The sequence below is a fragment of the Haliotis asinina genome, chromosome 12 (assembly GCF_037392515.1).
Source record: "Haliotis asinina isolate JCU_RB_2024 chromosome 12, JCU_Hal_asi_v2, whole genome shotgun sequence".
NCBI lineage: Eukaryota > Metazoa > Mollusca > Gastropoda > Lepetellida > Haliotidae > Haliotis > Haliotis asinina.
The window spans coordinates 40,037,953-40,063,151 of NC_090291.1; the positions used below are offsets into that span (position 1 = coordinate 40,037,953).

Genomic DNA, 25,199 nt, shown 5'->3' on the forward strand with positions numbered 1-25,199 from the left:
AGTGTGTCCACATTTCAGTGTTACATTGACTATCTCTTGACACTTTTCCGTGCAACCATTTCGTGAGCAGTCTCCACAAATCCCTTTGCATGAATGGCCACATTGAAGAGGCTTTGTACAAGGTAGTGGGCATGTCTTCTGTACAGCTGAACTGTAACATTCACTCTCAATAACATGGCCACACGGAAATGTCTTTTTCGTTGCGACAACGCACTTCTTAACATGGCCAAACATTCCGCACTGATTACAGTTCTGCGTGCATTTATGTCCACAGGCGGGTGTCTGCTCACATTTTCCAGAGCATTGGTACCTTTTCTTTGAGGCTTGACAATGCATCCGACAAGTGTGTCCACATTTCAGTGTTACATTGACTATCTCTTGACACTTTTCCGTGCAACCATTTCGTGAGCAGTCTCCACAAATTCCTTTGCATGAATGGCCACATTGAAGAGGCTTTGTACAAGGTAGTGGGCATGTCTTCTGTACAGCTGAACTGTAACATTCACTTTCAGTAACATGGCCACACGGAAATGTCTTTTTCGTTGCGACAACGCACTTCTTCACATGGCCAAACATTCCGCACTGATTACAGTTCTGCGTGCATTTATGTCCACAGGCGAGTGTCTGCTCACATTTTCCAGAGCATTGGTACCTTTTCTTTGAGGCTTGACAATGCATCCGACAAGTGTGTCCACATTTCAGTGTTACATTGACTATCTCTTGACACTTTTCCGTGCAACCATTTCGTGAGCAGTCTCCACAAATCCCTTTGCATGAATGACCACAGGGAAGAGACCGCGCACAGGGTTGGACGCACTTCGACAATATGGAAGATCTTGATTCATTGTGGCCAAACAACATGCATTGAAGCACATTCATCCCAGCATGCAGTGAGTTTTCAACACATTCACCACAAATACCGGAGCATATGTGCCCGCATGACAGACGCTCCAGGCATGATTTGGTACATTGATGCTTAGTATGTTCCAAGTCATTGACATGACAAATTTCATCACACGTGTGACCACACTTTAGTCTGACACCACAGCTCTTTGTACATCCACCTTTAGGAGCCTTGTCAAAGTCCCCTGCATTTGAGACTGGAACTGTCATTTCTGGATGATTCCTACACCGTAATAGCAGGTGTGGACCAACAGAGTTTGTTGATTGTAGAGTCTCTACTATACTAGCCCACAGTGGGCTCTTCTCTGCAAACAGATGGAAATTCCCGACAGCAAACATCCCTTCCTTTGCTCGTGAGAGCGCAACACAAATCCTATTGTCAATACTCAAGAAGCCAACAGATCCTTCCTCATTGCTGCGGACAAATGACAAAAGGATAATCTTGCATTCTTCTCCTTGAAAATTATCAACAGAAGTCAAGCGGATATCCTGGAAAAGGCCGCTCTCCTTTCCCATATGCCCCTTGATTAGCGAGATCTGTCCAGTATAAGCCGCAAGAATTGTTATGTCTGATGCTTTGTAGCCCTGGAGCAGAAAGTACCGACACAAGGCTACGATAAAACATGCTTCATGTTCATTTGACTTGCTCATAGTCCCATTTACATGGTGTTCCCTGTGTTGGTGCGAAAGGAAGAACACGTTCTTGTCAACACCACGGATAGAGTTACATTTTGAAACTGAGATGTCATCTTTTAATTTCGGGTAAATGTGTTTCATAAGAACAGATATCTCTGGTCTCATTCTGTGTTGCAATTCTAAAGTCACATGATGTAGTCCATTCTTTACCAGTCTTTCAAACAGGGATATGTCAAGATTGTATTTCCTGGCCAGTTCGTAAACTGTTGGGTTTGGTCTAAGCTGTTGGTGGTCTCCTATCAGAATCAGATGTTGGCATTCAGGGTTGAGGGCTGTGATTATGTGGGACTCCAAAACTTCAGCCGCCTCCTCTACTATGACAATACGAGGTGCTACAGCTTCAAGAAGACTTGCATGTTTTGCAGCTCCTGTAGTTGTCATTCCAATGATGTCTGCTTGAGAAAGAATATCTTTATCCTCTTCTCTTAAGACTTCCTTCCTTCTCTGTGCTAATTGCCTGTATTCCTGTTCCTTATCTTTAATAGATATTTTGCAGGCATGCTGATATGCTGTTACCCATTTCTTGTACAAAGATTCCCGATCACTCATATCTAAATCCCACACGTCTCTGCAATGCAGTATTTGTGCATTTATGGGTGGTGCGTCCATTAAAATCCTATCTAGTCGTTTCTTCTGCTGTCGTTTGTGTGCAGCTTCATCCTGTTCTTTGGCGCTCTGCTTTCCTTCATGTCCTGTAGTGAAAAGTAGAGACTGAAAACTAAGAGCCAAGGAATTAATGGCCTTTGACAGCTTAGCTGATGGTCTACTTGAACGGTTTGTCAAAAGATCCACCTCATCATCAATAATTCTTTGTCTTGTAATGATAGCTGCTGCTTCATCTGCATTTGAGAGCCCGGAACTGAGGTCATCCAGTTCCCGAATGGCATCAATCAGTTCAGCTTCATCTACAGCTACATGAGGTGTAGCTCCAAGCCAAACCTTTATTGAGTACTCATCATGATACTCAGAGTATGTTTCCTTGATAAGGTCGTACGCACTTCTTGGAACAAACTGTTGTAAGCAGGCATCTGGAAGTATAGCCATCTCTGCCTGTTTGAGCTGAAAAGTCAACTTTCGCAATATGAAGTCTTTTCCTCTATTGATGGCCGTTTTAGCTTGACACTCTTTCTCAATTTTTCCCTTTTCCCGAGTGACATTTTGTCTGAACTGTTCGAGCCACATTTTGTACACAAGAGCTCTGTCAACAAATGACATTGACAAAATATCACCCTCACAAGAAGGATCGTCTATGGCGGATCCTTTACGTCTGACATAATCCAGAATTGCTCTTGTCCACGCATCTATGAGTCGCTGGAAGTCTGTGCGAGCACCAGTACTTACTGGAGGTTGTTTAAACTCAAGCCATGATAAAATTGCAGACTGACTGCCCATTCTGAACCTGTTTAACAGACTCCTCATGTGATGACGTTCCATATAAGACGTCAATGTATTCTCATGAAGAACACCGAGCATACTTGCGTCGATTCTACAACCAACCTCTTCAATAGTGTTTTTGATAGCTGCCATTTTGTCTTTACATTCCAAAATATTATCATGAACAATTTGCCTCATTCTTTTCTTTCTCCTTCTTTCCATGCGAAGTTCTTTCAGGTTGTAAGGCTCAAGAATTTTGCTACTGCTTCGCCCTCCAACTCGAATGATGCCACGTGGATGGAACTTGTGTATTCCTTCAAGGAACTGGTCCAGGGCATGATTGGTGTAACAGACAACGAGGATCCTATTGTTGGGCCCTAAAAGATCCTTGTTTTTCAAGAGAACTTGCATGATCTTCAACCCCACATATGTCTTGCCTGTGCCTGGTGGGCCCTGAATAATGGCTAGTTCCTTAGTGAGAGCTGTCTTCACTGCCTGTAGCTGAACTTCATTCAGATCATAAAATCTTTGTGGTGGCCAATTGTGTGTATTTAGTACTGGTACTGATGTAAGATTGTATTCTCCAAGAGCAGTCATATTATATCGCACACCACTATCTAAATATCCTGGTGGCTGGATGTTTGTTTCACAATGAACAAGATAGCGCTGGAATGGAAGTGAATCTTCAATTTGTTGGAGACTTGAAAGGACGTGCCTATAAGCTTCAAAATATGCTGGGGTTTCAGCCATGACAAATGTGTCAGTTGGCGATGTGTTGAGAACAATGTCCAAATTTTGCTCAAATCTTACTTGTATCTTCCCCTGTAACAAATCGTGGACAGTTCTGTTTGTAACTGTGGCAAAGAGCATGGTCTCAAAATTGTCTCTTGAGAGACAAACTAATGAACCATAGATCAACCGTTTAGTTGACTGCCATCTGATTCTCCCAACACGCGAAACATCAAAAGTCAGTATTGTGTCAATGTCATCAGTACAAACTGAGCGCATTATGTGGACATCATGATACAACCATGTATCTGCAACTTTGTTCGGAGCTTTGTCAGACATGCATTGTTTGTACTCCAGTATGCCTTTCCTCAATGGCTGGATGTAATCCTCCCTTAATAATCTGAACTGGACGTCAAGGTAGGTGTCTAAGTTAGGGTAGGCTCCCTTGTCTTTGTTCTGTCTCAGGAAGGGTTGCTCATTTGACAACAGGTCCTGCGAACTGGGAAACATCTCAAGATCCCTATAATTGTCAGGTGGTTCTGCTTCAGATACTACTTGCAGAAAGCATTTCCTCTCCAAATCGGCTCTATCTGCTTCGAGTTCAGGGTTATCATGGGTAATGTCGCAATTCCTGAAAGCACATCCAATACTTTGCAAGACACCAATACACTTCCCTGCATACCTTGGACATTTGTTCAGTATTTCCTCACATATAACAAACACATGAATACTATTGTCTTCAATTTCATCATAGAAGTTTAGCTGTTCAAAAAAGTCCACAAGTTGGATATTCAGAAAGTTTGATGTGCATAGTGTCTCCAGGACTTTTTTCAGCCCCTCCTTGTAATTCGTTCTGCATGTTTTATCAACAACGGCAAGTACAAGACCGATTTCCTCAAATGATATTGAATGACTATGTAACATTGATGCAAAACCACTCCTATCACTTGCCAGTTCTAGAGTTATATTTTCGAAATTGTCTTCATCTATGAGATCTCTTAATCTTTCAACGCCCATGTGTCTTCTTTGTCCTCCTCCTCCTGCTCTTCTTCTTCTTTGTCCCCAATGCCCATGACGTCTTCCTTGAGGTCTGTAATAGTAAAACCAACCACATTTAAGAGACTTCATTGTTATGTCGGGTATGTAATATTTGTATTTCTGTTAATACACTATAGAATTACGCTATCACATCACTGTGTCATATAAACAACAAAAACCTGTCTCTATAGAACTGTTTAAAACTATAGCAATAATTTCCATATATTTACATTGCAATGATTCTATGATAGAAATACAATCTAACGATTTGGAAAGCTGTTTAATATCTTTCAGGAAAACTAAAACTGATATATCAGTCAGACCATTAAGCTGTGCATTTTGCTTTATTTTAGGATTTGGGGCATTTATATTGTTTATTATTTCATCGAAACCACTTGGACCTCAAAAAGTGAGTGATGAATTTCGTTTCGTTTGTCATTGATACCTGGGGCAACAGACAAGCCATTCAGGTGTTTTTAATGTGGTCTTTACTAACACCTGGTCCAACCTTTCAGGGCTTTTCTAATGTCGTCATTGACACCTGGTCCAACAGATCAAGCCATTCAAGGCTTTAAAAGACCTCAGTAACTGTCAGTCTAGATTGGGTGGCTGTCAACAAGACATGCATTTTATGCTGCGTGACAGGCGCTTTTAAACAGTCTTTCTTAACTCTTTGCACTCTAAAGATTCCCATATCTATAGACCGACGTCACACGGCTGAAATATTGTTGAATACGTTAGGCACAAAAGGAAATCAGATAATAAAACTCAAAGCCTAATCTGTGTCAATGACATTTCTGATGTGGTTGTAATGGACAATAGACGATGCCGTTTCCAGGGTCTTTTCATTCAAGTATGCTTTCTTTCGTTACATAAAAAACAAGCTTTTATTCATTGCTCAAAGTGACTACAACATAAAACTGTACTACCCTATAGAACACCTGAGACTTATTTGACCTGATCATACAGGCAGGTGGTGATACAACGTCAAATCTGATGGTACCAGATATCATGCTATCAGCCATCAATACGTTTCGTGGAAATGGTAAGCTTTTCCAGGTATCCCGTGTTCGCCCGTTACGCCGAAGAAGCTATTTCCTTCAAGGGAACGCACATTGTGTGAAGCCCATTGCTGTACCCCGCTGATATTCGCATGAATATTGCTAAAAGCGGTGTAAAACCATACTCACTCACTCACTTTAACTGAATGTATCAGTTGTAGTTCCTCGAGTTATCAGTGATAAGTCTGTATAAAGAAGTTTGATGAGTTAAGTTTATTAGAAGGCAGTATAAGTGTGCCATAAGTCACAGAAGTACAATATAAGGGAAAGCAGTCGGGACTTCTGAATTTGTTCGTTGTAACCGGCATATTCGTTGCAAGCGTGTACGTTATAAGTGAACTTTACTGTAGTTCAGTCAGCAGAGCAAGTGTTTCTTTGAGCGAGATGACTCAGCCCACTGGACACCCTGAATTTGGTTCCAAAGACGACGTATACTTTATGGACACATAAAACACATATAAATATGGAAATAAGTGTTGCAGTACGTGCGATATAATATAATATATATACAGATGAAGCTGTACTCGTACATTCGTGTTGTATTTTTCTGTGGATAATCTTAGTGTAACATAGCAACCTTCAAGACATGTTTGTCCATGAATATATTTCACTCCATGAAAGATCAACCTCATACTTACAACATCGGGAAATTCTGGATGATCAATGGGTTGGGTCCATAGAGTATATGTCCTCTTTGGTGACAAATTCTGGGTGATCAGTTGGATGAATCCATAGAGTCTATCATCTCGTTCAGTGCGACACATCCTCCACTGACGCGCACTGAATGAGCCGCTTCTGTGACGCACGGTACATGTATACTGCCACATCGATCATACGTCATTTCTAGAATTAGCTTTACTAGGAAATTACGTGTCTGGAAATAACCTTACGTTGTGTTCACTTGTCCTGGCTGTAACATGTCCCGGGATATGTTCGAAAAATTTCACGAGAATGCTGGAAAATGCTGTATCGGACCGTGTTATCGTCATCAAAAGGGACCGTGAAGATGCCTAGTAATTATAGTTTATATATGTCATACCATGGACCTGCGTTAGATTCTCCACATGAGTACAATGTGTGAAGGACATTTCCGCATCATCATTTGGCTGGAATATTACTTACAAACACGCTCACTCACCCATCAAAGTAGGCCATGTGGACAGACTAGGGACAGTGACAATTTGCTGTGAGGTTTGAATCCTGGGTGGATAGAACTGGCACGTAAACGTTACTGAGAAAGTGTAATCCCACATAGAAAGTTTGTTAAGCTCCGTTTCACAAGAATCAAAGGATACTGGCCACGCCACCTAGTGGCGATAGTAGTTGCTGCTGTTAATTGAACACATGCTGTTTTAATCGTAGTTTATTCCTTGGCCCTGGGTATGTTCTATGTACTTGTCAAATATATGGTAAAACTGGATTTATTGATTGTTTGTTTTCAGAGTTTTGGAGCCACTTGTCAAATTGCATCTTGATCTCATACCGTGTGCTCACTATCCGTGAAGATCAGGGTTAGAATTGATCTTCAGCAAGCCACACTTGTCATAAGAGACGCCTAACAAGATTTGGTGGTCAGGCTTGCTGACTTGGTTGCTATATACGTGTAGATCGATGCTTATGCACTGTATTATCCGGTCCATTATTTACAGACCGCCGCAATATAGGTGGAATATTGCTGAGTGCGTCGTTAAATGTCACATGCTGCCAAAACATCAAACATAATTAAAACACAATTATCAGTTATTCATGACATATAATATACATTCAGGCTTGAAAAAACATACAAACAAAATTATAAGCGTACAATCGCTATTCAAAAGTGTAATATTTTGTACTTGGGCTTACTTCCCCCGAAACGAAGCCCTCGGGAGACCGAACCCAGTTATAGCGAGTGGATGTGCACTCAAGTGTAACGCCGGCTTCCGATTGGCTGGTTCATTTGCTGCTACACTGATCTGTTTGATGAGCATTTTAGAAGTATGGCGAGTCTCAAGAAAGTAAGATTCTTTACGGATAACAACGTCTTTTATTGTACTTGATGCGTCGTTTCAGTATGGATTCACATACCGTTGTCAAACAAAATCATATACACTAGAAGAAGTTGTTATCCAAAAAGAATGTATAATTATAGAGATGGTGGGTTTTGTAAATACATGTCTTCTGAATTTGCGTTCGATCCAATCAAATTCATCTCAGTAGAGATGGTGAACTACTGCGTGGCTAGAAACTGTCATTCATCCAAGTACAAAGCAGGAGTTGAAACGGACAAGAGTTTGCACCAGTTTCCGTCAGATTCAGTCATCCGAGCAAAATGGATGTATTTTGTTTGCAACCCACAGACATAAAAACATGCCATGTGTACAAGTATCACACCTGCTTAATTACATAATGTGGCAGAGACAGGACTCGGGTGCACTAGTCATAAATCATTTTGGGTTTATGGCGTACAGCCTAATAGGTGTTAATTTCAAATTGCATGTGGTCAATGATTGAAGCTATCTATTGCATATTGTCTTTTGAAGACAGGCAGGCAGACATATTGGTGTCGATAAACCAGACATTGAGCTTTCTCAATCAAAAAGTTTTGATTATTTACAAGTAACGTGTAGATTATTAACTTGTTAGTGTACGCAACCAAAATTAGACTACTGCTCACGACCTCATACTTCGGGCATGCATACTGTTTCAAGCTCCGCGAACCTAGTTACTGTGCATGTGGTATCGTTATGGGCGCGGGCTTTTTTTCATCGCCTTTTTTCAACTTTTTCGGCTGAATTGGCATTTCAATCCAATCCAAACAAACTTACAGCTTCTGTAAAGTACAGGAGATTCTAAAGTAGTCTTTGTTGGAGTCTAGATGGTGGGTTTATCATATTGGTGAAGGTGCTTTGTTTCCTTTTTCAGATTCTTTGGCTTTTCAATAAGAATTTGTCATAACCTACTGACAAATGGAGGTCAAAATTGTTTTACCACTTCGTTCAGTGTTTTAACTCAAATGCAGATGTGTTAATAAATGCTGACTGCTGTCTTATACTTATTATACTTCATTTATCAAGTGACTATTCAGAATGACAGACTTATTATCCACCTATGTACATCGCCACGCCCGTCAGTGTTCGACAACATCGTGTACTCCATGACTGCAGTCCATACACACAACACTGTTTCGTATTGATCATTGTTCAAACCGAAAGTAGCACTGACATCAATGTGTGACATGATCTCGTATTGCGCAGGGCTGGGATTGCCTAATATCCGGACCGCGAATAGCCGGGTAGAAGGGTAATAAAAAAAAGTGGATTGCAGACTATTAAAACGAAACGTTCGCAACTGGGTACGTACGCATCCAGGCTTCACAAAAGGTTATTTTTGTCCGAACGAGAATGTATAAATTTTGTACTAAAGTGATGACTATACCTTTGTTTCAGGGCCCGTGCTTTGCTGCTAGATGCTTTCTTTGCTACAGCTATGTGAGAAGGTATCTCGTTGCTCTCTGACGTGCAATGTGCTTTGTAAGAATTGTGTTTTCACTTGTTTGTTTAACGCTACACTCAGCACTATTTCAGCAACATGGTGGTGGTCTGTAAATAAACAAACCTGGACAATAAAATTTCAGTAATCAACAGCATAAATATCGATCGACACAACTGGCATACAATCATATGCATGAACCAAGTCAGCGAGCCTGGCCACTCGGTCCCGTTAATCGTTACTGAAGGTCATTTCTAACCTGTATCTTCCTATGTCGCTTCTATGAAGAATGTTGGCCTTCTTTGGTTCACTCCCACTCAACCCGTCAATTGCAAGATCTTATAGACCAGAATCCTGTTTCGTTTAACAATTTATGTTTTACACACAACCTTGCTGACAGCCGTCGGCCTTCCTGAATTTTATGTGATTTCGTCTCTGCAGTTTTATTATGCTGCACGTTTGTAGTTTGTGATTGTTCATTAATGGTATCTGTGTACGTCGCATTAAAAATTATAAGCACAGCGGTTAATAATGGAATAATTAGGCAGTATTTGTTTTACCCAGCCCGGCCCGGCCCGGCCCGGCTCGTTTAGGTACTTGCAAAATACAAAAGGCCTGTTGTGGATGACCTTTATACTGCATTCATGTGGCGGCCACTGCTTTCATTTTGACAGATTACCTTCTTAGAAAGGAGATAGTGAGGCTGAAGTCTTCATTTCCAAGTAATCCAGTGATTTCCAGGAAAATCATTACGTGCATACGTGCATACGCGCCACGCGGCGTTCACACACATTCAGGTATGTATAGTATGATTCCGTCATTGATACCTTTCAATACATTGGCTACGTTTTAGTTTTTGAAATTCGTGAAATATCGATATCCCATTGATCAAGAACATGATAATGGTTTCTTATTTCATTAAGCGCCGTTCAGTGAGGTAGAGTTTCGCTGTTACGCAATCTTTGTCAGGTATTTGTTGCCACCATGTTTGTGCGGCTTGATTCAGTCTGCTTGATTTTTCTGCAGTACACGTATTGCGAGTGCAAGGTGTCGGCGTAGACCGCCTGTGTGAACACCCCACTAGCTGTAGGTAGCATTGTTTTCCCGATAAGTTGTTTTTAGTGTATGCACGTGACACAAATGACAGGAACTGAAATTTTCTTTCCTCCGCGAGTGGCAGTAGATGTAGTGGCTGTAGTTGTAGGTCAAGTATTAGTGTCGGTCGTAACAGGGATAATCATGTATTCGCCTAGCTAAGATACATAGCGTTCACTACATGAACGCTATGTGCCTTAGCTAGTATTCGCCATTGTCAATCAGACCCCGAAACAAACATATCCAAAAAAGCCCATGCAAGTCTAGGTCTGAAAATGAAGAAAATATCAGAGCCCCTTATCGATATAATCTTTCAATTATGAACGTGCATCACTGAGAAATATCGTACTCCTCGTGATATTGCAGATATCAAGGTCAAGGTCGCTTCTTTGTTCAATATGATGTATATTTTACTCAAGGAACCTCTGAGACAAGGTGCAAGGCTTGTACGCCTATATATCACCTGTGAGTGTGCCTTTCAATGTTTATTAGTACCCTCATTGCTGCTGTGGAACTCATTCGACAGGAGAGTAGCATAATGATAACTGGCGGATCCAGAGGAGGGGTTTGAACCCCCCGACCCACTTCCTTTCAAAATTCCTGGGTCCACCCATGATGACAGTTGCAATTGCAATAACAATTTGCCAGATACAATTTACGTGGTATTTAAATTATGCAATAATGCTCAGCCTTTTTAATATAAACATTTGAGGTAGTTTTTGTACGTTGTCGGCACACAGACACAAACAAATGTCATTATTGACTTAAGGTGCTTCATGACGAGAAGTTAGTCGAATCTTTTCTTCATAATGAAGAATGTTACATAATTTAATGAGCTACTGATGAGAAAATTATAGTTCTCAGCTCATCTATATTTTATGCAGATTTTAGCGAGATATTGTATGGAAACAAAATCTACAAATGTAATATAAAACGTATCCATTTATTTCATGTTATATTAAACAATTATGTTCAAACCATAATCTTCCACATCGCTGATAATCAAATGAAAGGTAGTCATTGAAGATTGGTTATTTCCACTTCGCTAATACATTGGTAGATGCAAGTACCCATTGCATCATTTGGGAAAGCAATAACTAATGATAATAATAATAATTATGCAGTGTGTGGAACAGAACAGCAATCCAACCGACTCCTTCGCCTATATGAAGTCTGTTGGTCTCAAATGTGAAACTGAGGGCTTCCTTTTTGCTGCTCAGGACCAGTCACTTCCCACTCGCAATCGCCAGAATGTGATTCTTAACCAAAATGTGAACATGAAATGTCGTCTTTGCAATGACTTTACAGAGACTGTCCAACACCTTGTCAGTGGATGCCCTTCCTTGGCACAAACAGCATATCCTAAAGACATCATGGCGTGGCTGGCTGCTTTTACTATCGTCTCCGCCATGCCTGTGACTTTGACCCCGAGGTCCTCCATGGTATGGACCCTGGAAAATGACAGCTATTAACTTCTCTGGAATAGGCCAATATACAACCTGAGACGAATTCCAGCCAACAAACCTGATCTTGTCCTTTTTGATAAAGCCAATGAAATTATTTATATCATTGAATTTTCTGTCCCTTTTGACTGCAATGTAATTGGCAAGATTCAGGAAAAGCATGATAAATATGTGGACCTCGCCTTTGAAATGTCTCGCTTGCATCCAAAGTACACTGTCGTCAGGCTCCCCATTGTTCTTGGTGCCCTTGGTTTGGTACCTCCTGATCTCTTGGCTCAGATGAGGAGAGTGGCCGGGTTCTCCACCGGGAGCACAGCCCTTCTGACAAACTGGGTAATGCAGTGTTTGGGAGCCTCCATATTCTCCGGAAAGTTCTTGGTGGGTTCGACTAGGCAGTGTTTCCTGGGAGAAGTCCCATTCGCTGTCTGGGCTGCGTGTAGAGGGGGTGAGGGCCCTGAGCTGATGATGAGCCTTACAGGCCTGACTGTGCCAGGATCCTCTGAACCCTCTCTGCTGCATATCAATCTTAATCTGTAAAACATAATAATAACAATTAACATATGACAGGATCACCCGAACCCCCTCTGCTGCATTTTATCTCTAAAAATTATGAAAATACTTGAAAATGTTGAATACTGAAAGCAACTGTTGAAAACTAAGCATGGCATCAACAATCAACAAAGAGTTTTAATTACTACATAAATGTATATATACTTTTTTAAAAAGTGGAGAAACCTGAACTTTGAAGTCTGGTAGAAAGAAATTGAACGAACACCTTTGCTTTGAGTGATGCATTCTCAAAAAAACGGTTATTATTGTATCAACATTTATTCAATCCCATATATCTCCCAATTTCGATAATCGTACGTTGAAAGTACAGTTCCCCTTCTTTTCTTGAAGAGTATATAATTTCAGCTCTGACTCAGTGACATTTATTTTTTAAATTTAAACTCCCAACTATATTGATACTATGCTTAAGTACATGATATGAAATATGCCTGATGCATATGTCAATATGTTATCACAATCTTACAGGCATGAACGTTCTTTGGAAACAAATAATTTGTCACGCCAATTTCGGGCACCTGTTGTTGAGGCAGGTATATGCCGATGTCTGCAAACGTTATTTCGTCAGACAATGTGAACAATACTATCGTCAGGATACCTGTCAATAATGTTTATATTACGGGAGCTTTTCCCGGACACCTTGTATCATGACTTTTCATAGTGATTCATAAACACATGTTCTGTTATGCGATACGCATCGTGACAATCACTGCATTGTCTGGTCCAGACTGAAACACATATATGCCCATGATGTAGTCACAATTGTAAAAATTGACATTTAGCAGAGATTTCTAATGAATGTGATAAGAGTTTTGTCGTTTCTAATAATATACACATTCAATGTAGAAAAAGTAATGGTCTTAATATCAACTATATTCCGTCTCACCCCCGAGGTTCAGCCGAACGGGGGATCTAGCGGTCTAGTTTACCCCGAGCCCTCCCGATGAAAAATACCTTCAGCATTATTAGTGCACCCGGGCTCGTTTATTACTGGAAGGGTGACTGTACTCGGTAAATGGTTGCAAGTAAACAACAGACAGATATATATTCCGTTCAACAGCTGCATCAGTGTTTACCTAACCATATGCCATCGCTGTAATCTAAAAATAGAATCAGGCCGTGACAGGAAATCTTACTTCTAGAAAAGCAAACAAATTCGCACATATTACGTGCCATGTGACAAAACTTCATTATGAGTTTACGAACAGTGTTTTGAGTATTTACACTATGGTAGCCTGCAGTTTGCTAGATTTAACAAGACTGAGTTGGGTGAAAACCCAGTGGCGCGCGATTGCGCTTCTACATCGAACATAACGCTAACTCTCGCCCACGGGAGTATAATCTGCATACCGCTAGAAAATACACCAGTTACTTTGTAACGGAACATCCACAAACGTTCAGATGAAAGATCCTGAGGAAGTTGGATGTAGAGTTTGGATCGACTACCGTTCCGTGACCTTACGGGTCACGGGAGCATACTAGGTCAAACATATTCTGTGATGTCCCAATTATATCGTCAAAAACACAATGTTTTCCTGTGAACTATCATTTAGTTATACTTAATATTCATTTCTATTGAATTTGGGTTCGAAACAGGAAATATTTCCAAGTTTACGGTTAATATTCAATAGCAACCCATTCTTGCCACAAAAGGCGACTATGCTTGTCGTAAGAGGCGACTAACGGGATCGGGTGGTCAGGCTCGCTGACTTGGTTGACACATGTCATCGGTTCCCAATTGCGTAGATCGATGCTCATGTTGTTGATCACTGGATTGTCTGGTCCAGACTCGATTACTTACAGACCGTCGCCATATAGTTGGAATATTGCTTAGAGCGGCGTAAAACTTAACTCACTCACTCAGACTAAAAATCCTCACAGATGTGCAGTGTAAGAGCAATATTAAAGATCAAAGTAGATAAGTTACATTTTAATATATTGTTTTGAAACTCACAGCTGTTTACAATTACGCGTCCTAGAAATGTTGGAAAGCCCACCTACAATCTCCTAAACAAGTCCGCAAGGTCGTCTGAAACACACTGAAGTAAATCCATGTGAGCCATTATGTAGACAAATGTACGTGTGTGTATTTAAATTTCTCACCGTTCATGGCACTATTCTTATTAAAAAGATTTCACACTAGGCAACACAATCCTGGCAGCTATGTTCATTACATTTTCAGTGATATTTTTCATGATGTTTAGCATCAACATATTGCCATAAACGTGATATTTTTATCAAAGCACCGCAATTGTTCCTCGCGTTCTGATTGGTTTATCGTATTTTCGTTCATAGTGTAGAGACGGCGACGAGTTTTCTGGGAGATTACGGAAAGGGCCGAGTGGTGACGAATGACAAGAGAACTGTAGTTAAATTTCGCTATCTAAATTTTCGTTTCTCTCTTGTCGTATTCAACTGAAAATGATAAATGAAATACTCCTCAGAAGAATAGCACGTCTACTATCGGTGTAAACTTTATTCTTACATAAGAGGAATATTTTATGCAGTGTTTGTCTTTCGTCGGTTAACCAAAATAACAGCATGACTCTTTTAAATAAACCTGATATTGTCATTTGAACAAAATATAGGCTAACATCGAAAATACGATTTATTTGCCACGGCGCTGATATTTACAGGGACAAACTATACGAATTTTAACTTAGAGATTGTATCGGAGGTAGAAATATTGAAATCGGTTTGCGCTAATTTAACGATATATTCAGACTCCTTTTATGAGTGAGTGAATTTAGTTTTACACCGCTCTCAAATAAATCGAGTCTGGACCAGACAATCCAGTGATCAACAACATGAGCATCGATCTACGCAATTGGGAACCGATGACATGTGTCAACCAAGTCAGCGAGCCTGACCACCCGATCCCGTTAGTCGCCTCTTACGACAAGCATAGTCGCCTTTCATGTCAAGCATGGGTTTCAAGCATGGGTTGCTGAAGGCCTACAGGGATTGGGAAAAGCAGGGGCCATGGGCCATTTTACACATTAGACTGATGTCCCATTAAAACTTTGAAGTTTACTATTGACAGAAGGGCGGTGGGCCATTCTAAATTCAGAAAATGGCTAATAATCCTGAAAATGGCCCATCGTCAAAGTTCTCTTTCCCAATCCCTGGGCCTATTCTACCCCGGACCATCACGGGTCTCCTGTTATGAAACGGATTCCACTGTCAGTCATGTGATGAAGGCTAATTCAGGGAAAGTTAAACTATTTATATTTGCTTTGGCCTTAAGCTCCGTATGCTAAAAAATATCAGGGTATTCTGGGATACTGATGTTCATTTTTCTATCTAGTAATAAAGTGCAAATGTTTGGCGCTTTGTTCCTTATGTAATGGTTACCCAAGTGTTCGAAATCACCGCCATGTTTACAAGGCATTCTGCTGAAACTAATTCAACAGGCTAAAGGTTAAATCTCCATATCGACGCCATGCAGATTCTTTTCCATTTGTCCGTGGGTTGTGTGACGTATGCATGTGTCTTCTCCTATGATTAATTGGTATCCATGCTTCCATCCGCGTAAATTTATAGCATCAGTTGTTCCATGGAGTAGCTTGATGTACACTCTTTAAAAAGTAGGGGATCTTCTTTTTTTTCTTTTATTTACGATTAAAATTGTTCAGGAGATTTATCGGAGTCAATCAATGTTGATATGATATTATTGAATGTTTTGAGAGTGCATCACCATTTGCATGTCCTTACAACCATAGTTATTTAGAATGTACTATTATGTAGCTTTTTTTGAAAGATGATTGGTGTGTGGCATGTAATTTGCATGTATACGATTTTGATTTTAAAACAAACGACTGGAAACAAACTCTAGCAAATATGTGATGCAAGATCGAGTGTCAAAATTAATGTTCTATGTGATTCCTCGAGCTACTTGAAAAAACGTCAAACTCAAGAATGGGTGATGATGCACGTGCAAGAATGATGCACGTGTATGGGGCTTCTGCGTTGTGCACGTGCATATCATGCGTTGTGTTTAGGGGTGGTAACAGTTGGAAATGGTGGTGCGTTCATAAGATGTCTCTCCTTGAAACATTTGTTAACACTTGCTATCCAAATTTAAAGTTCATTATCCCCTACTTTCTTTGAAAAGTACACATGCGCATGTCTTTTCCTACCATCATATGGTATTTGGTATGTATGCTTCCATCTGGTGCTCCTTGTCCGTTTACAAAATGGATTGTTGTTCGTTGTGCGCATAATCCTACGTGCACCATGTGTATCCTCTATATACACTATTTTTGAACGCCTATGTCTACCTCCTTCAGTCCAAGAAATCGTTAGTCTAATCCAAATAACAGGAACGTAGTACGTGATTCAAAGCAGCGACAAATACGATAATCTGATCCATATATGTCAACCCAACTGGCTTAGGACTTCCCACCATATAGGTGGAGTGAGTGAGTTTAGTTTTACGCCGCACTCAGCAATGTTCCAGCTATATGGCGGCAGTCTGTAAATAATCGAGTCTGGACCAGACAATCGAGTGATCATCAGCATGAGCATCGATCTGCGCAACTGGGAACCGATGACATGTGTCAACCAAGTCAGCAAGCCTGACCATCCGCCTCTTAGTCAAGCATAGTCGCCTTTTATGGCAAGCATGTGTTGCTGAAGGCCTGTTCTACCCCTTCACGGGTCCCATATAGCTGGAATATTGCTGAGTACGACATTAAACGACAAACGCAAATGTGTAAAATGTGTAACAATTTACGCAACTGTGATGTCTTTGATCATGTTTTTGAGCTGTTAATTATATTTACAGGCGTGCTACAGTGGCATCTCTATTTCCAGCTACGACATGGACGAAGAAACATTCCCTGTCCCAATAGTGAGACTTCCTGGAAGGGGTCTGGAACAGACTTATGGGGAAAGGCGAACCAGCGACCTGTCACACGTTGATGAGGAATCATCTGACCACAGAGGTCGAGGTCGAGGTCGAGGACGAGGTAGAGGATGGAGGGTACGAAACAGAGGCCGCGGTCAGTCCGAAGGGTACAGTGACGACCAGAGTTCTGGCAGTGGTCACGGTAGTCGTGCCAGACCTCGAGGTAGAAATAGCAGGGGTGGAGGAGGGCAAAGTGGTATGAGACGTTGCCAGAGTACTGATGTTATCAGTGGTTCAGCATCACCTGAAGATGGATCGCAAGGCGCCAGAGGGCGTGGACCCAGAAGGGAATATGTTGAGAGACCAATGGGCTTCAGGAGATTGAGTGACTTGGCGTCAAGGGACAATTATGAAGATGTGACACTGGAACTGACCATGCCAAGAAGTGGTTTCCAACTGTTGTTAAAGATGGATGCAATTAAACCTGACTGGATGAATCTGTTGCTACAGATTTTAGAAAAAGCATGTAAATCTACACATAGAGAAAGTATTTTGCTGATCTTAACTCAGCTTTGCTCTTCAACATTTATTGAAAAGCATATAATGCAGTTTTTAACAGATGCGCTACGGCCTCCGTATTCAAGCAACTTTGTTGACAATGCCAAACGATTACTATTTATCTTTGACACCATCTATCACAGGCTTCCTTCGTCAGCAGAAAAATGTGTTGGGAGTTTGGTGGTAATGAAGACAGTGTTTGATCTGCAGCAGCTGACGGATAGTCATACAGACCTCGAGCAGAATAGAATGGAATTGTATGAAATGTGCCAGAGAGCTGCTCTCGTTGAAAAAGAAGAAGAAAGCGTAAAACAGTCACGAGGCAAGAAAAGAAGGCCAATGATGACAGCTGATGATGATACTCCTCCCGATGATTTCAGAAATTTGGAGATGTATCCCAATCCAGAGGATCTTCAACTTAATCAGGAAGTTTTCCTTCGGAGGAACAAAGACAAGGGAAGATATCCAGATCTCAATACATACTTGGATGTACAGTTTCGACTGCTAAGAGAAGACTACATCCAACCCCTAAGAAGGGGTATACAAGACTACAAGAATTCAAAGAAAAAAGGAGAATCACTTAAGAAAACCTCCGATCTGCGTCTGTATAACGACGTCCGCATTATTGGATCGGTCTGTAATGAGGATGTTGAAACCAGAATCAAGTTTGATACATCCAATACCAGCAAAATCAGATGGCAGTCATCAAAGCGACTGATCTATGGATCATTAGTCTGTTTGTCTCAAGATGATTTTGAAACGATCATCTTTGCTACTGTGACAAACAGAAGTGTTCAGGATCTTGAAAAGGGTGTCATTCAGGTTAGATTTGAAAGTGGCCACGATATCATCCTAAATGCCTCATCAAATGATTCCTTCATCATGGCTGAAACAACTGCCTACTTTGAGGCATATAAGCATGTACTTTGCCGATTGCAACAGATCACAGACAATATGCCTTTCCAGAGGTATATTGTTGAATGCAAGACACTAGTTGGTCCTCCAAAATATATTTTAGGAGAGGGTATCACAAACTACACATTGACAGTGCTTGGTGATGGATCGCCGGACCTAACGTCAGTGCCTGTCTTGAACATTTTAAGATGGCCACCTCTATTATCTTTTAACTTAGACAACACACAACTGGAAGCTGTGAAGACAGCACTGACGAAAGAAGTAGCTATTATTCAAGGCCCTCCTGGAACTGGAAAAACATACGTGGGGCTAAAGATTGCCGAGGTGCTTTTCGCGAACAGAACTGCTTGGTCAAAGGATCCAACAAGTAATGCAGTGTTGGTAGTTTGCTACACAAATCATGCTCTTGACCAATTTCTGGAAGGGATTGCTCGTTTTCTTGAAAAGGGTATAGTTCGAGTTGGAGGGAGAAGTAGCAGTGAAGAACTGAAGAGATTCAACTTGAAAGAGCTGAGAATGGAGAAACGAAAGGAGAAGAGTGTCAGAAGAAGTGTCATAACTAATTCTTATGGTTGCAGGAGTGCAATGGCTGCTTTAAGGCGGGATATAGAGGAGGTGGGCGGAAGGATTGAAGCAAGTTCAGTCGGGATTCTCCATGAGAAGGTACTGAAGCCGTTTATGCATGAAGACCATTACAAGACATTAACTGAGGAATGTTCAAGAGACTCAGGCGTTGCAGCTGTTCAAATCTGGTTAGGACTTGATCTGACATGTGAGAGCGAAGGGAATCAGGCCAAAATGGCTTTGATAGAACATTGGGTACACCTTATAATGAAGGTTTGTTCTGGTTACATTAAAAAAGATAAGAAACAGAAACCCATGGATGATGACAAGGTCATGTCTCTAGGATTGGTTGAACGTGTAAACCTATATCACGGCTGGATAGCACAGTTCAGATCCCATATCAATGAAAAAATAGATGAACTCAATGGAGAACGTTATGATGACAGTGAAGATGAGTATGAAGAGGAGTGGAGTGGGGAGAGGGAGGAGAGGGATGAAAATGATGAAAAGACAGAGCTACACGGACTCAGGTTGCAACTTGAGTCTTCAAAAAAGCAGGTTCTCATGGATGCTCCTCTCCGTCCATTTGTACCAAAGGACATCTTTAGAGCTATCACAGCGGGGAAGTATTCTCGTTTTCAAGATGGATGTGCCATTCGGGCATGGCTTGGAGCATCCCCTTACCTGCTGGAAGAAGATCTTCCTTCAGCAGTACAGCAACTTGAATGTGAAACTGAGGATGAGGAATATGACGATGATGGGCTTAATGCAGATGAAGAGGCCGATATCATTACAGCTCAGAGGTTGGTTGATGACCAAGAAAACATATTTGAAACGAAACCGGCGAAATCAGCGTTTCTCATTCAGAAAGCTATGGAATCTGTTGCATTGAGTATGCAGAGTTTGGAAATGAAAGACAGGGAAAAGAACAAAGGGAAGGATGGGGAGTGGGAGATTCAGCCTCAACAGAAGAAGAAACTCAAAAAGCAGCTTGAAAATATACTGAAATGTAAAGACTCCATGGAAGAAAAACTAGTTGCATGTATAAACAATGTTTGGGAGGTGCCCACGGACCAACGACCCTCTCTCTACATATACTGGTTGCTGAAATATCAGAATCATCTAAAGAATTCCATCAAAGGGAAAGAGCAGGAATATCGTCAAACAGCAGCCCGTTTAAAAGAAGTTCTACAGGAAGAGGATAGAGATATTCTAGCTGAAGCAAAGGTGATTGGAATGACAACAACAGGAGCCGCAAAACATGCAGCTCTGTTGCAAGCTATTGCTCCGAGAATCATCATTGTCGAAGAAGCTGCTGAGGTCCTTGAGTCTCATATCATCACAACACTCAATCCAAAGTGTCAGCATCTCATCCTTATTGGAGATCATCAACAGCTCAGACCAAATCCAACTGTCTATGAACTAGCAAAAAAATACAATTTGGACATATCCCTCTTTGAGAGACTGGTAAAGAATGATATGCACCATGTCACGCTTGGGCACCAGCACAGAATGAGACCTGACATTTCCATCCTCATCAAACACATCTATCCAGATCTCCAGGATCATGAATCTGTGACGGCATTTCCAGATGTCCTGGGAGTTGAAAAGAACGTCTTCTTTGTTCACCATGAACATCACGAAGAGCACCAAAATGAAACCATGAGCAAAACCAATCAACATGAAGCATCATTCATTGTTGCTCTTGCTCGATACTTTCTTCTTCAAGGGTACAAAGCGTCTGACGTCACGATTCTTGCAGCCTACACAGGCCAAATCCTGCTTATAAAGAAACGCATGTCCAAAATGACAGATATGTTTAAAGGTGTTCGGGTCACATCTGTTGACAACTACCAAGGTGAAGAGTGTAAAATCATCTTGCTGTCCTTTGTCCGCAGTAATTATGAAGGATCAGTAGGGTTCCTTGGGATTGAGAACAGAGTGTGTGTCGCCTTGTCTCGAGCAAAAGAAGGACTCTATGCTATAGGTAATTTCCAACTACTCGCGAAAAGGTGTTCCCTGTGGAATCTGATCACAGAGACATTGAAGGAAAAGAAATTCCTTGGTCCTTCCCTTCGGTTGAAGTGCCAGAATCACCCTGAGGTAACAATAGATGCATCTGAAGCTAGCGACTTTGAAAAAGCACCAGAGGGAGGATGTACTAAACCATGTGATATCAGACTACCATGTGGTCATGTGTGTGAACGAATTTGTCACAACGTTGACCGAGAACACAAAGATTTCAGATGCAGAAAACCTTGTACCAAAGGATTTCCTCAATGCAGTCATGATTGTCCGAAGATGTGTTTTGAGAAATGTGACAACTGCTTTAGTCCCGTCAAAAAGACAATTCCAATGTGCGGTCATGAAGACACAGTTCCCTGTTTCAAAGATCCGCATTCCTGGACCTGCACCAAGCCATGTAAAGACAAACTACCATGTGGTCACCAATGCAAGGGAAAGTGTGGAACCTGTCGGAAAGGAGGACATAAAGTTTTCTGTACAGAGTTGGTGAAGAAAATCTGGCCGTGTAAACACATCCTCCAGACAAACTGTCATGAAGCCAACCTTGCAATGCAATGCAACCATCCTTGTCACACTTTTCTTGACTGTGGACACAGGTGTAAGGGAACCTGTGGAGAGTGCTTCTCTGGGCGTATTCACATGTCTTGCAAAGAGAAGTGTCGAAAAAAGCTCCCGTGTTCCCATAATTGTCAACAACCGTGTGGAGCCACCTGTACTCCCTGCAGTGAAGTTTGTACTACCGCTTGTTCCCATAGTGTATGCAGCAAACCCTGCGGTCAAGCCTGTGTCCGATGCATGGAGGTCTGCCATGGCGGGTGCAAACATTCTCCTTGCACAAAGCTATGTTTTGCTGAATGTAACAACGAGCCGTGCGAGATACCATGTGACAAGATCTTGCCGTGTGGACATAAGTGTATTGGGCTTTGTGGAGAAATGTGCCTATGCAGAGAATGTTACAAGAGGAAACTTCCAACCTCGTCTGAGGAGTCAGAAACGTTCATCAGATTCAGATCTTGTGATCACGTGTTCACCAAGACGTATATGGATGTCTGGATGAAAGCTGCTTCATCCATTTCTGCAAAATTGCCAGTTTGCCCAAAATGTCAGAAAACTGTGAAGGGAAGTACCAGATATGCCAATATCATCAAGAAATGTTTCTCAGAAATACAAGATGTGAAGAGAGAGCTTGTGATCGCATCTTCACCAGCAAGCAAACTCACTAGCCTTAAAGCTTCTATTGCCAAGTCCCCTTTACCAATGGATGTGATCAGGACTCTAGAGGGTTTCCTCACAAACCAACACAGTAACATTAACACCGTCAGTGCTGTTCTCAATGTCCGTCGATCTGTATGAGGTTCAGCAGGACCTGTCCAGCTCCCACCTTAAAGAATCCCAAGAAGCAAAGGATGTTGATGCCCTTCTGAAACATCTTCTTCAGAAGAAAGATTTCATGAGCCCTCAGATGATCAAAGAATATAGGGCTGAGATCAAGAGACTTTCGAGCAAGATACTACTGATTCGTTCAATGGCTCCTACTCGGAATACACCAGTTGATCAGGGTACATCGGTTTAGTGTCTATTATGGACAATGTCACTGAGAGAGTGAGTGAACTCTTCGGTGTGACGAGCGAGCTTATTAGTCACTAGGCTTCCTCACAGTCCTGACAATGCCTGTGATTCATCATGATGTAATTAAGTGAAGAACTTTACCCAAGAAACAGGTGTTTTAGGTGACAGTTAAAACCCATTTTCTATTACAAGACAATGGTGACACACACAAGTGTGCGTTCTTGCGTGTCCCTTCACCGATCGGTCACAATAGAATGGATGTCCAGTGTGTTGTAGTCCGTGCAGTCAAAGAGGATATCGGCGTTAAAATTAGCCTGTGCCTGCAGATAAATGCCAGTATACATGAAAGACAGCACGTTGTGCTAAGGAGAATTTATTCTTGGTAAGAGAATTATTTCACGATACTTGTGTTTATCTTTGACTGTGTCTTTCTATATTGTCAGTGTTTGTTGTTTATGGTAGTCATTTTCGCACGTGCTTGTTTATCTGGCCAACTCAAAAGAATAAAGACATTTTTCGGTTGAAGGATTTTAACAGATTAGGTAACAAGTCACTCATAACTGTTGACTGAGCGTTGATTTTCTGTAGAGAATGATGCACTTTCAGTCATAATTGAAATTGAAGTATATTTGTTTTTACTTGATTTCCCTTAGTATAAGAAAACATTTACTTATATGTGTATTTACTAAAATAATGTACACTATTTTCTTTGACCTTTATGTGGACTAATCTTTACTGTGCAGTTTATATTTAGCAACTGAATATCTGTCTGTGGTTTTAATGGTGGATCGAAATATTAATGAGACGTTTTGCTCATGAAACATTGATGATATGAAGCTGCACATTGTAGCTTACTGTACATTTTCAGTCTTTTTTCTATGTGTCACAAACACAGGATTGTCCTTGTATTCCTTTTTATTCTCATAATCCATTTACAGTGTAATGCCAGGTATAAATTGTTCCGATAGACTGATACTCGTATGCTTTCAAAATCATTCGGCACTGAACTTGATGTTAGTTTTTGTAGTGACAGTATTGTGTAGGATGACATAGTGCAAAGCTTTGCAGAATGCTGGTTGTATATAATCATCACAAGTTGTATTCAAACCATTTCAAAACTCAAATTAACTCTTTCCTGGGTTTTTTTCGATACATTAAATCTCTAACTCAGCAGTACCTTCTGTCATTAAAAAGGTTATGAAACTACAAAAGAATATGCAAAGCAAATGGATAATTATGGACTACCTTATATAATTTTGGATTTCCAAAATGAAAAGGAGCAGCATCAGTCCCGATGAAGAAAAGGGGTGAAACATATTTACCTAATTGCTAACCTTAGAGAAATGACATTCTTTAGTGTGGACCCAAGAGAATGAATACGAAGGAAGTATTTGGATGTGCATGCTGTATGTAATGTTTTGGTTTATTCTACATTTCATTATCAATCTCTTATTTATGTAGCATGTCTGTTCAGGCTTTGCTTTGTTTAGGAACGATCTCGTAAAAATGATAATCTATCTAAGATGTATACACCTGGAAATTAATCAAGCAACACCCCAATTTTTTCTATTGGAGCAACTTTGAAGTGTTCTGACAATCAAAATATGCCGGGTTGATATAGTTTGACACTTTTTTATTCAACAGACGATCTCTGACAAACAACTTAAAGGGAAAAAGTATCAAGACTTTGCTTTATTGCAACGAAATCCAAATTCTTAAAACTGTCTTAAATTCATGAAAAAATGGACACAATTTACTATTCATCCACAGACGTTGTTGTCAGGTGTATTAACACAAATGTCACATGGAAAGAAAGAACAGTCATCTGAGAGTCTGCACACCGACTTTCATCAATATCTAGTGTGTCCTCCCTGCGCACGCACCACCGATTCCAGACGCCTCCTCATTCCTTGGATGAGTCTCCGGATCTGATTCTGGGGGATCCTGTTCCACTCCTCATGCAGGGCAGCCGTCAATTCGTTGAGATTATGGACTGGTGGGTCTCTCTGCCTCACACGACGGCCAATAAAGTCCCACAAATGTTCAATGGGGTTGAGGTCAGGGCTCATGGCAGGCCATGGAATTCTGTCAATTGCATTTTGCCGCAAAAATCATTTACAGCATGCGCCCTGTGAGGTCTAGCATTGTCGTCCATAAATATGGGTCTCGTTGCCAGAGGATGGTTCTCAAAATGAGGTACCACAGCCCTGTCAAGAACCTCCTGTTGGTAACGAACACCGTTAAGGTTGCCACGGATGGTAATGATATCCAACTTGCAGTTCATGGAAATGCACCCCCATACCATAACGGAACCTCCCCCAA

The 25,199-nt window shown here is 41.1% G+C and overlaps 1 protein-coding gene and 1 pseudogene across 1 annotated transcript; one reads left to right on the plus strand and one right to left on the minus strand.

Annotated features, from left to right (window-relative positions):
- Positions 1–29: 29 nt before the first annotated feature.
- On the minus strand, positions 30–11,808 carry LOC137257501 (NFX1-type zinc finger-containing protein 1-like). Its single transcript, XM_067794829.1, has 3 exons — positions 11,690–11,808; positions 804–4,792; positions 30–151 (listed from the first exon to the last, which is right to left on the minus strand). The coding sequence occupies exons 1-3, from the start codon at positions 11,806–11,808 to the stop codon at positions 30–32; spliced, it is 4,230 nt and encodes a 1,409-aa protein (XP_067650930.1).
- Positions 9,855–23,385, plus strand: LOC137258609 (NFX1-type zinc finger-containing protein 1-like; annotated as a pseudogene).
- Positions 23,386–25,199: the final 1,814 nt, after the last annotated feature.